This window comes from Dromaius novaehollandiae, chromosome 23, assembly GCF_036370855.1.
Source record: "Dromaius novaehollandiae isolate bDroNov1 chromosome 23, bDroNov1.hap1, whole genome shotgun sequence".
In the NCBI taxonomy this organism is placed as follows: Eukaryota; Metazoa; Chordata; class Aves; order Casuariiformes; family Dromaiidae; genus Dromaius; species Dromaius novaehollandiae.
The window spans coordinates 7,600,117-7,611,831 of record NC_088120.1 but is presented as its reverse complement, the minus strand read 5'-3'; the positions used below and the strand labels follow the sequence as shown (position 1 = coordinate 7,611,831).

General features: G+C 69.7%; 2 protein-coding genes and 1 long non-coding RNA gene across 5 annotated transcripts; 2 read left to right on the top strand and 1 right to left on the bottom strand.

Moving 5' to 3' along the window:
- Window positions 1-87: 87 nt before the first annotated feature.
- Window positions 88-1,557, top strand: ZNF593 (zinc finger protein 593). The gene is made up of 3 exons (XM_026098266.2): window positions 88-348; window positions 720-782; window positions 1,008-1,557. The coding sequence occupies exons 1-3, from the start codon at window positions 152-154 to the stop codon at window positions 1,147-1,149; spliced, it is 402 nt and encodes a 133-aa protein (XP_025954051.1). The 5' UTR covers window positions 88-151; the 3' UTR covers window positions 1,150-1,557.
- Window positions 1,558-2,343: 786 nt separating this feature from the next.
- On the bottom strand, window positions 2,344-4,463 carry LOC112982093 (uncharacterized). Its single transcript, XR_003258901.2, has 2 exons — window positions 3,668-4,463; window positions 2,344-3,505 (listed from the first exon to the last, which is right to left on the bottom strand). It is a non-coding gene; the product is annotated as an uncharacterized LOC112982093 (long non-coding RNA).
- An 18-nt stretch (window positions 4,464-4,481) lies between these two features.
- CNKSR1 (connector enhancer of kinase suppressor of Ras 1) lies at window positions 4,482-11,368 on the top strand. Of its 3 annotated transcripts, none has more exons than XM_026098175.2 (20): window positions 4,482-4,613; window positions 5,050-5,207; window positions 5,313-5,503; window positions 5,582-5,666; window positions 6,033-6,074; window positions 6,153-6,260; window positions 6,345-6,404; window positions 6,782-6,850; window positions 7,134-7,301; window positions 7,410-7,489; window positions 8,032-8,404; window positions 8,640-8,670; window positions 8,801-8,973; window positions 9,080-9,153; window positions 9,511-9,582; window positions 9,682-9,755; window positions 9,936-10,000; window positions 10,079-10,193; window positions 10,484-10,665; window positions 10,744-11,368. In XM_026098175.2, the coding sequence occupies exons 1-20, from the start codon at window positions 4,562-4,564 to the stop codon at window positions 10,942-10,944; spliced, it is 2,373 nt and encodes a 790-aa protein (XP_025953960.2). In that variant the 5' UTR covers window positions 4,482-4,561; the 3' UTR covers window positions 10,945-11,368. The 3 variants fall into 3 exon arrangements, with proteins under 3 accessions (XP_025953960.2, XP_025953961.2, XP_025953959.2); XM_026098176.2 differs by having other exon boundaries at window positions 6,153-6,404; window positions 8,032-8,156; window positions 8,298-8,404; XM_026098174.2 differs by having other exon boundaries at window positions 6,153-6,404.
- The last annotated feature ends 347 nt before the right edge of the window (window positions 11,369-11,715 follow it).

The window sequence follows — 11,715 nt, the reverse complement described above, 5'->3', positions numbered from 1 at the left end:
CCTGCCGCATCGTGGGCGTGGCCTGTCGCATCTGGGGCGGGGCCTGCCGCATCATGGGCGTGGCCTGTCGCAGCTGGGGGCGTGGCCTGCCACCGCCCCTCCCTCCTTGCCGCGCGGCGCTCTGACGTCATCATCGGGCGCCGCCGCCATCATGTCGCCGCGGAGCAGCCGCCGCACCGGCGCGCACCGCGCCCGCTCCCTGGGCCGCCAGGCCAAGGCGAAGCGGCGCCGCCGGGACCTGGACGAGATCCACGCGGACCTGCGGCCCGAGGTCGCCGCCAAGCTGCTGCGGCAGGAGCCCGACCCCGACCTGCCGGGCTGCGCCCAGTTCTACTGCCTGCACTGCGCGTGCGTCCCCGGGGGGCTAACGGCCCAGACGGCTAACGGCTGGGGGGGGGTAACGGCTGGGGACTGGTCCGGGGGGGGGGGCTGCTCTAGCCCCGGTAGCTTGTCCCAGGAGGGGATGGAGGTTGCCCTAACGCAGGGCACGCTGGTAGGGGGGGAGCTGCTCTCGCCGTCGGGTGGTCCGGCCTCATGGCGGGGGGGGGCAGTGCCAGCCGGGCCTGGGGCCCCCAGGGCGCCCTGGCTGCGGGGCCTGGGCAGGGGGAGTGAGTCCCCCACACGAGAGATCCACGGAGGAGGCTGGGCTTGGCTGCCGCTCCCTGTCCCCAGCCCCGCTCCGGTTTCAAGGTCCTCTGACCTCCAGTCTCCCCCCTCAGGCGCTACTTTGTGGATCTGACCAGCATGAAGGAGCACTTCAGGTCCAAGGTGCACAAGAAAAGGTAAGGGGGGGGCCTGCGGGACTGTGAGCCACCCATGGGGGTCCTCATTCCCCCCTGGAGCTGGGCTGCAGCCCCCGTGCTCTGTGCTGTCCCCAGCTTTGCCAGGGCGAGGCTGGTGGGGTCAGTTCTGGGCCAGTCTATCGGGGGGTTGGCTTGTTTTAAGCAGATTCACCTGAAGATCAGAGCTGGTGTGGGTAGTTTCAGCTGTCATTTCTGCCTTCTTAGGTTGAAACAGCTGAGTGAGGAGCCGTACACGCAGGAGGAGGCGGAGAGAGCAGCTGGCATGGGATCCTACATCCCCCCGAAGAAGGTGGAAGTACAGACCCAGCCGATTGATGAAGAAATCGAGATGGAGGCATCCAGCTGAGTGCAGGGGACTAACGAGCCAGGGCTGCCCTGTTTGCAGGTGCCTTTGTTACAGTGCTGCAAAAAGGGTGTCCTTTCACTGAGCCCTGTGAGGAAAACGAGCTCTATCCAGCCTCCTAGCAACCAGAGCTAACAGTTTTCCTGGCAGCTTTCCTGGCTGAAGAGCTAATGAGGAGAAGGCAGCCAGAGAGACCTTGGATGCCCTCGCTGGGGAGGACGCTTGTGTACTGTGTGCCTGGCAGTGGGCTGTGCATTCTCCTTCCTGGGGAAGGGACAAGCAGCATCTTGGTGTAAACGTTAGCACAACTGTGCACTCATCTCTCTGGTTTTAGAGCAGTTTTAGATACTTCTCCCTGGGTTCAAGGTTGACACCTGTAGGTCACCCATTAAAGTACGTTAATTGGTCGGCCAGCGGTGTTGAATGCGGTTCTTCACTGGTGTGATCCAAGCTCTGGCTTGGGGCAGCACTGGGGAAGCAAGGGCAGCCGCCCTTCTGGACTGAGGGTAATCTCTTGATTTTAAGCTTTTCCTGAATGCTTGAAGTGAAATATTCCCGGAGTGTCTACCAGTTTGTGGCAATGGCCCCTTCACAGCTCTCCTGCCCTGACAGGGAGGTAAAGCTCCCTCTGCTTTGCCCCCCAGTGAGGGGGAACCCGACGCGCTGGTAGCAGATGCAGCACACGAGCTGCTTTTGGGGGACGCTGCGTGCTTGAATGAACGGCTCTCCAAGCCCTTGGGTCTGTCACGAGCAGCTCTTTGCGCTTCCGGCCCTGCCCAGTTTGGGCCCTGATCCTGTGTGGGCTTTGAGGGGGACGGGCTGACGCGCTCCCAGCGGGGACACTTCCAGGCTTCCGCCCACTGAAACGCAGCGCCTGGCACCGGAGAGCGGCGGCATGGGGCCGCGTGCACGGTGTGACCTGGGGCCTGCCCCGTATCCCCCGCCTGCGCTGCCCTGCTCCTGCGCAGGGAGGGCCGAGGCACGGCGGCCCCGCCGGGGCAGTCCCTCCCTGCGGCCTCCCTCTGCCGGGCGGCTCCCGCCTTCCGTGTTGCAACGCTGCGAATTCCTGCAGAACAGGTTTAACCGATAGAACCGTGGCACGAAAACAACAGGCGAAAGGGTTATTCCCCCCCTGCCGAGCCACGGGACAGAGCGCTCAGCTGCAGCAGCAGCAGAAAGGCACTGAGACAGCGCAGCTTTGCTCGGAGGGAAAAGATTTATTTGCATGCAGACTGACCGGGTTTCTTCCCCCCAGGGTTATCCAGGCGATTAAACCTAGGGCTCTTGTTGGCATCTAACCTGCCGGCTAGGGGCAGCTTTGCTCCACGCTGCAGCTCGCTCTGTGGGGTTTGGTATGCAAGATGGAGGGGTGGGAAGGTTGTGGTCTCCCATCTGTCCCTGGGGAGACTGGAAATCCTTCTGCTCTTATCTCGAGGCCCGTGCGGCGAATCTCAGGCTGGAGCCAGCCCTGTGTCCCCATTTCCACCCCCAGCCTCTTGTGCGGGGCCTGATCTCGGTCCCGGCCCTCCCCGCGCTGCTGTTACCTAACAGCGCTTTGCGCTGACCTCCTTTCTGCCAGCCCGTGACGCGGAGCTGCTGGCTGGGCTGCCCGGGGAGGGAGCAGCGGCTGTTAATGGGAGCCGGGCTGGCTGCGGATGCAGCGCATTCCCCTGTGTCGCCACGCCGGTGCGGGAGGGACCCGCGTGCGGCTGCCAGCGAGGTGCAAGGAGCTGCCTGGGCCCCTCTCCCGGGAGCACGGGGGGGGAGATGGGGGGGAGCGCTGCGCCCGGCCCTCCGTTCCGCGCGTCTGCTCGGTGAGGCTCGGTTGTCTCCCGGTGGCTGGATCCCGGCATCTTTTCTTCCCAGTTCAGGGCGCAGCTCTGCACCGCCTGGCAGCTCCAGGGCTGAGAAGCCACCCCGGCTGCCAGCTCGCAGCACCGGTCTGTGGTGTTGGGGGACTGGAGTCAGAATCGCGTCGGCTTTTCCATGCTTTGTCCCAGCTCCCAGAAGGGGACCAGGGGGCCAGGAAGGAGCCGGAAGGCGAGAGCGGGTCAGGGGACGCATCCGGCAGCTCCGCTCAGCAGGGTTTGGCGAGCAGAGCGGGTCCAACAGCCCCGTGCCACCAGCTTGGGGCCCGGCTGGAGAGAGCAGGGCACGACGCGGCGTTGCCGGAGCCGGGGGCCATCCCCGGGGCCAGGCAGTGCCCGCGGCCTCACGGCTCCGGGGAGGCTTTGGCGGGACCGGCCATCCGCCGGGCGCTGTAGTAGGAGAGGCTCAGCCCCACGGCGGCCAGCAGCAGGGCCAGGTGATTCACCAGCCGGTCCCTCGGCTCTGCCGCTCGCCCCGCTGCCAGCTGCATCTGCGGGAGGAGAGCAGAGGAGAGGAGAGCGCTGCAGCACCCAGCCGCGTCGGGGGATACGGCCGGGCATCGCTCCCCGCAGCCGGCAGGGCTCGCGGGCAGCCGGGGCCGGGGGTGCTGAGGGGTCCCTGCAAACACAGCCCCCCCCAGCTTGACCCTTACCTGGAGCAGCCGAAAATACCCCGGGGTTAAGCGTCTCGGGCGGATGATCATGGTGCGGCGGGAAGGGCGAAGGGCAGCCGCGGGAGGCACGGGAGCGGCGCGAGGCAGGAGCGAAGGCCCGCGGCCGGCACGGAGATCAGCGGCAGCGGGGGCCCCCCGGCTCCGTCACCCGGGACCCCCCCGCTCCCTTCCCCGGGCGGACCATGGGGCCCAGCCCTCGCCCGCGTGCCGGGGCCCTCAGCCCCGCGCCCCGGCTCCGAAACGGCAGCGGGGCCTCCGAGCCCAGCGCGGCCGCCCAGCAGCGGCTGTCAGCAGCAATCAGCGCGCGCTGCTCCCCCGAGCGCGCAGGCGGGCGAGGGGGGGACGGCGCCGGCGAGGCATATTCCGGGAGAGCCGCGCGCCCGGGCGAGCCAGGGGGAGGTTTGGGGCTCGACGGGGGCCGTCTTGGCGTGGGGCAGCCCGGCTGTGGGGCTTTATCCATTTGCTGCCCCGTGCCTCAGTTTCCCCCGCTGCAAAGGCCGGGGAGAAAGCCTCCCGCTCGCCTCCGTGCCGGGGAAACTGAGGCACGGCGGGCCGGGGGGGCCGGCCGGCAGCGGGGACGTGGCGGCGGGCGCTGTCCCCGGCGCGGAGGGGAAATAAGTCACCGGGGTGGGGAAACTGAGGCAGCGTGCCGCCCCGCCTGAGTCACCGGTGACGCAGCGCCGGGGGGGGCCGGGGGGCCGGGCCCTCGCCCCCGGGGGGGTCCCGGGCGCTGCTGGCGGCGGTGGGCGGCGGGGGCGGGCTCTGCGGCGGAGTGGCGGCCCGCTGCACCAATGGGGCGCGCTCACCTGGCGCAGGTGAGCCGGCCGCCGCCCGGGCCGGGCTGCGCCGCTGTTCCGGGCCGCCGCCGCCGCGATGGAGCCCGTCGGTGCCTGGAGCCCCGCGCAGGCGGCCGCCTGGCTCCGAGGTGAGCGGCCCCCGGCTGGGCCTCCCCCCCTCAGCCTGTGGGTGACCCTGGTGGGGACCTTGGGGACAAGGGGGGGGGGTGGAGGGGGGTGTCAGAGCCACCCTGGGACCATGCAGGGTGCTGCTTCCTATCCTTGCAGTGGGGCTGGGGGGGGGTCTGCCCCACTGTGTCCCCCCTCTCCTGGCCAAGCTGGCCTGCGAGGCCGGACGGGGTTGGGCCAGCCCCAGCGGCCCCTGGCGCTACGTGGGCTGAGACCTGGCAGACTCATTGCACGGAGAGGCGGCATCCGGCTGCGCCCCGGGAGGGAATTCAGCGCCGCTCCCACCAGAGTCACCCCGCGAGGGGGGTGGCAGTGGCGGCTCCCGGGGGCGGGGGGCCCCGCGGGGCGTCCCCGTCCCCCCCCTCCCCCGGCTCCAGGGCAGGCGTCTGCGGGCAGGCCTGGACGCGGCGGTGCAGGGGTACCCCTTCGAGGCCTGGGGGCTGCCGGGGGCCGAGGTGCTGCGGCTGTCGGCGGGCGCGCTGGAGGCGCTGGGCGTGCGGCGCCTGGGGCACCAGGAGCTGCTGCTGGAGGCCGTGGAGCAGCTGCGGGCGCTGGTGAGTGCCGCCGAGCCGGCGCTGGGGCATCCCCGCGCTGGGGCATCCCCGCTCTCCCGCGCGGAGCATCCTCCGGCATCGCCCGGCGCCTCTCTCCCGCGCCAGGACGAGGAGCTGGCGAGCACCAGCCTGCGGACGCTGACGGAGGAGCTGCGGGCGCTGGCGTGCCGGGCGCAGGCGCTGGCACCGGGCGAGCAGTGCCCCGGGGCCGCGCCGCAGCCGCCCTCCCTCGACCTGCTGGCCTGCGTCGTGGAGCTCGTCGGGGCCGCCAAGGCGCTCTTCTGCTGGCTCAACAGGTCGGGGCGGCAGGGCGGGCGCCCACGGGTGCCGGGCACCCGCCGCCCAGCCTGATCCGCCTGCCCGCCGCCCTCCAGGTACCTCTTCTCCACCCTGAACGACTACTCGGCCAGCCGCGACATCGTCTTCCTCTGCGCGGAGCTGGTGGAGACGCTGCAGGAGGTGAGCGGCCGCGCCGCCCCGAGGCCCCGGGGATGGGCACGGCACCAGGCGGGAGCCGGGGTCTCTCGACGCCTCGGCATGTGAAGCCACAGCTCCCGGGGACGTGGCAGGGTGGGTGGCGGGACCCGTCATCCCCCGGGAGCGCGGTTTTCCCACGGGGACCCCGGCTGGGACCGGGCTGCGCCGGGAAAGTGGCTCCGGCGGGCTCCCGCGAGGAGGAAGAGGAGGCACGGCGCTCCCCAAACCCGCCGCAGAGGGGTCCAGCCGCCCACGGGCACCCCCAGGCCGGTCCCTCGGGTGCCGTCCGGAGCCAGCGCTGCCCGCGGCGGCCCTGGCGCTCAGCCCCGCACCTCGCTCTCCTCCCAGGACTGCCCAGCGGCCGAGAGGAGCGGCCGGATCCTGCCGATCGTAAGCGGGGGCGGTGGGCGGTGGGGGGGGGCCAGCGGTGCCCTGGCCCCCCGCTCAGCCCGGCCGCGTCGCCCCCAGTGCCAGCACATCGTGGGCATCTGCGAGAGCATCGTGGGCTGCAGCCCCGCGGCGCTGCTGGACCGCACGGCCGTGCTGCAGCGCGTGGCTCTGCCCGCCGGCGCGCCGGTGAGTGCCGTGCTGGTGAGCGCCCCGGCCCCCCCCTCGCCCCGGTGCCCCCCTCACGGCCCCCTTCGCCGTCCCCCTCCGCAGGACCTGGAGATCACGTCCACCAGCTCCGGCCTGCACTTCATAGCCGGGACCGCCTCGGAGGTGAGCTGGGGGCTGCTCCGGTCCTGCCCGGCGCCTCCCCGCGCCACCATGTCCCCCGCAACGCTGAGCGGGGATGCAGTGGGGGGGTCTCAGAGCCCCAAACGGGCCCCCGACCCGGGACAGGCTGGGCGGCCGTGCATGGCTGAGCCCGCGCAACTCATCTCATGAGTGAGCACGGGCCGGGCTGCAGCGGGAGCCCCGCTCCGCTCCGCGAGCCGGCCGCCCAAAAGGTCAGGCCTGCCGGTTAATGGTAAACCCCAGCTTTGCAAAGCCCCACCGGCTTACCCCGGCTGCAGTCTGGGCGGCGGCGCGGGCGCTTCCCGGGGGGCCGCTGCCGTGGTGCCCGCTCGCGCCGCCTCCCCTCTCTCTGCCCCCAGGCGCTGGCCGTGCACGGCCCCCCGCTCCTGCCCGGGGACGAGATCGTGCAGGTCAACGAGCAGGTCGTGGTGAGTCCGGCGGCTTCGGGGACTGACCGCTGCCGGTGCCGGAGGGGGCTGGTTTCTGGGCAGGGGGGTTTGGCCGGGGAGCCCCCGCGTCGTCACCTTTCCTGGGAAGCATCGCTCCCTTCTCACTCCCTGCCTCTCCCGGCGCGGCTGCTTTGTGGGGTGCAGGGATGCATCCGCGCCGGAGCTGCTGGAAACGTGTCCCCTGCTCGGTGGGAGCCCGGGGGGGCCGGGGGGCCGCGGCGTGGGGCTGGGGCTCAGTGCCGGGGGCCGGGGCCCTTTGCAGGTGGGCTGGACACCCGCCAACCTGGCGAAGAAGCTGCTGGAGGAGCCGAGCGGGGCCTCGCTGGTGCTGAAGAAGATCCCGCTGAGCGTCCCCAGCTCCCCAGGGGCTGCCGGGCAGCCAGTGAGCCGTCCCAGCACTCCCAGTACAGCCCCAGCGCCGGACTGGGAGGTACTGGGAGGCGGGCGGGGGTGCTTGGAGCCGGGCAGCTCCCACCAAAAAGCGCCGGGGACGGTCCCCGGGTGGGACGCGGGCCGGGACTGAGGTGCCGTCCCGCAGGGAGCCTGCTCGGATGCCGCGGATCCCTCCGGCGCCGGGAGCAGCGAGCGCCCCGGCAGCCCCGCGTCGCTGAGCTCCAGGTGAGCCCCGCCGCAGAGCCCCAGCCTTGCAAAGCCGGCGGCGTTTGGGAGCATCCGTGGCCCCTTCCCAGCTGTGCCGGGTGGAAAACCCAGGCTGGGAGTGCCACGGCAGAGGGTTACATTCGTGCAAGCGTCCCGGGAAGCTGCTGAGAGGCTTAAGGGAAGAGAGAAGAAAAAAAAAAAAGGCTCTGTTTGTAATTAAGTCACTTGGTAACATTTTAATGGGGACTGCAACTATATTTAGAAATGACCCTTCTCCTCTCCCGGAATGGAAAGGCGCTTGCGGAGCTATCGCCGCTGCCGGCGCTTCCGGACGAGGCAAACGGTCCGAGCCGGGCCGGAGGCGCCGGGGCGCAAAAGCCACCCGAGGGGCTGGTTTAGCTGGTGTCGCGCCGCCGCCGTCCCTCCTCCCCTGCTTTTCCGGGGAGGGAGAGACGCCCGAGCGACCAGCGCGCCGGGACGGTGACCTGGTGTCGGCACCTCCGCAGCTCCCACGGCCCCGCCGGGGGGATTTTATCCCGAGGGATCCCTTATTCCCGCAGTGCGGCCGCCGACTGGGAATCGGGGCCCGACTCGGCGCCGGACCTGGCCACGGACGAGGAGGACGAGCGAGAGGCCGGGCTGCCCGGCGAGGACGCCAGGGACCTCCCGCGGGGACTCGGGGACGGTAGGGAGCGGCGGGAGAGCGTCCAGAGTGCGAGCAGTTTCTCCGTCCGGGATACGGAGCCGTCGCGCGGAGTGGACGCTCGGCAGCTCGGAGGCAGCCGGGACGGAGGAGGCTGGAGCGCTCCGGGCTCGCTCTCCGCAGGCGCCTTGGAGGACGAGGCGCTCGCTGCCGCTGCCAGCCCCGCAGACCCCGGCCCCCCGGCAGCCCCCGGCGGTCAGGGCACCGAGCCCAGCCGGCTCCCCGGCGAGGTGAGACCCGCGGAGGGGAGGCACACCGACCCCGGGGGGCTCCGGCAGGGCCAGGGGTGGGATCGGGGTGGGCATCGCGTCCTGGGGGCTCGTCAAGCTGCTGGACTTGGCGCTGTGGGATTTGCAAAGCAGCCGGGCGAGGGGGGACGCACGGGTGGCGGGTGCATTCGGGGTGGGGGGTCTCGGCTGTGCTTCTCCATCGCCTCCGACCGCTCGTCTCCGTCTCTCCACCCAGGGCAGTCCCGGGACGTGCCGCAGGCCGAAAGGTGAGCTCGCGTCCCCCGAAACGCCGCGTGGCCCCGGAGCGGAGCACGGGGGTCCCCGGGGCAGCTGCCGCCCGTCCGCGCGGGCCGGGGCTGCCGCGGGCACCGGCACCACCGCCTCCGCCTCCCGCAGGGGTGGCGACCAGGCTGAGCCGCCGGCGGGTCTCGTGCCGGGACCTGGGCCGGGTGGACTGCGATGGCTGGCTCCTGAAGAAGAAGGACCACGTGGGCTTCATGGCCCAGAAGTGGAAGCGCTGCTGGTTTGTGCTGAAAGGCCACACGCTCTACTGGTACAGCCACCCCAGCGTGAGTGGAGCTCGCGCCCGGCGGCGGGGACACGCATGGGGCCGGCCGGGCGCTGCGAGCCGGCGAGCCGCGCGCGGTGGTGGATCTTGCCGTGTTTGCTCCGCAGGATGAGAAGGCCGCGGGTCTCATCAACGTGGCCACCTACGACCTGGAGAGCACGCGGGAGCAGAAGAAGAAATAGTGAGTGGGTGTCGGGGCCGTCGTCTCGCCACAGACCTCCCCGTGGGTGGGATGCTCTCCGCAGTGTCCCCTGCCCATGCTGGCACAGCACCGGCGGGGTCACGGCTGTGAGACCGGCTGTGCGGTGGTGCAGGATGTCAATCGCGTTCCTGGCATCACCTGAGACGTGGCCAAGGGCAGGTTGTACCGGAGCATCTCCAATGTCAGGGAAAACGGCAGCCCAAACCCACGGGCTGGATGGGGAGGGGGGAGGCTCCTGGCATGGGGGAGGCTGGAGGGGGCTTCGGGCTGCCTACGGCCGCCGGTGACCCCGGAGAAGCAGCAGCGAAGGCAGCTGCCCCCTTGCCCTTCTTCCAGCGTTTTCCAGCTCTCCCACGAGAAGTACAAGCCCTTCATCTTCGCCGCAGAAACGCTGGCTGATCTGAGCATGTGAGTGGCGCCCGGGCTGGTCCTTCCCGGCCACGGGCCACGGCTCGGGCTGGGGGGGAGTGGGCTGGCCGTGACCGCGTCCGTCCGGCTCTGCCCCAGGTGGGTCAGTCACCTGATAACCGCCAAGAGCAAGTTCACGCTGGCCAACCAGTCGCTGCCGCACAGGGAGGAAGGTAAGCGCAGCCTTTCCCGGGACAGGCCTCTCCCGGCAAGGAGAGGCTGCGGGGAGGGATGGGGTGGTGATGCTCAACCTGGGAGGGCCGGAGGGGCAGCCTGGCCCCTGCCCCGCTGCAGGGACACTCCGGGGTTTCCTGCTCCCCTCCGGTCCCACCGTCCTCCCTCGCTGCTTCCAGACTGCTACAGCGAGACGGAAGCCGAGGACCCGGACGACGACTCTCCCAGGCAGGGCTGCGACACCGTAAGTGGCCCTGCGGGAAAGGGGACATCCTGGGGAGGGGAGAACCTTGTCTCACCTCCTGCCCCGTCTCTCCTCTAGCCAAAGAGGAGGCTGCACAGTGCCCCGGAGAAAACCCAGCTCTTCCCGGCCAGCGGCGAACCCAGCAGTGCAGCCAGCAGCCCCCGGGGCAGCCCCCGGCCCCGCTCACCCATGGGTAGGTGCTGGGGGTGCTTGGGGTGGTCTGTGCCCTGCGCTGGATGGGCCTCATCCCCATTAACCAAACTCATGGCCACCCTTGTGTGTGTGTGTGTGGTGCAGGGAGGTTAATTCAAGTCCTTGCAGGCCTGTTGGGACATGCGTTAGGGTGTCTTCACCCTCGTTTTGATCTGAGGCCCAGCCTCCCCTTTGGGTTTGGGATGCTCGCGGGACAGGGTTGCGGTCAGGGCAACCCTGCGGGTGTTCGGGGCTGTCCCCATGCTGTGGTGCCCCCCTCTCGCCGCCCAGACTCCTCCGGGGAGGACCTCGAGAGCCTGATGCAGTGCCTGAAGCAGGGGGGGGTGTCCCTCATCGGGAGGCAGCGGTTCCTGACGGAGGAGCAGTGCCGCAAGTCCTTCGTCAAGCGCAACAAGAACCCCCTCATCAACGAGAAGGTGCACCTGGTGCGGGCCCTGCAGAGCACCCTCAAGGTGGGAGTCCCCGGTCCTCCCTGGCCCCTGCCCTGGGCCGCGCTTGGTGTCCCCAAAACGCTGCTTTCCTCCCTGCAGGCAAAGCTCACGGAGCTGCAGGTCCTGGAGCAGCTGCTCAGCGATGCCGCGCTCACCTCGGAGAAGTTCACGAGCTGGAAGGAGGAGCACCAGGACCTGTACCAGGAGCTGCGGGAGTGGTGGGTGCGTCGGCAGGGCCAGGACCTCGACGCGGGGCTTGGCGCCGAGTCCAGCCCGCTGCAAGAAGCAGCCGAACCATGACACCCCACCAAGAGCCACCGGTCCTTCCCCGCTGGACTTCTCCAGCGCACATCTCTCCCATTAAAAACATGGTGCTGCAGGAGCAAAGAGGATGCTCTGCCCGTCCCAGCTGGTCCCACGGCATGGGATGGGTGCATGGGGTGGGGGGGATTCATGTCATTTTTGAAGGCAGAGACCTGAGCATGGACTTCTTGTGTGAGAAGTGGCTTCTGCTGCCTCTCCACTCACTGAAACAGGACATCGCTGTGACAGCATGGACTCTTGCTTTCTTCAAGGACGCTTTGCCTTGGCTCCACATTGGCAACGAGGGCCTTTTCCTGGAGGAAGGTGGCCCTCGTGCCCCCAACTCACGTGCCGGCATGGTGCCTGCAGCTGGCCAGGCCTGGGTTCCTTCAGCTGTAAATAAAACTGCGTTGATGAGGGATGATTACGTCTTCTCTATGAAATGTCCCTGCAGTGACAGTGAGCCCCTACCGGTGCCATGAACCACCTTCCTCCTCTGCCCTCCTGGGCATCCTTCCATCCTCCACGTCCCGCTCTGCTCTCCCGTGGGGTGAGCCAGCCCTAGGGGGACAGGGACAGGGTCCAATGGCCTTATGGAGGCCAGGGAGGGTGAGGAAATGGAGATGGGGTGGGGGGATATGGTGCCCTGGGCTTCATGGAGCTCGTAAGGGGCAGCAGGAGCTCGAGCGCTGGGTTTGGGTGCTGGGCAGGGAGAGCCGGGGTGGGACGGGAAGAGGTCAGCCTGGAAAGGTTGGGTGGGTCCTGCCT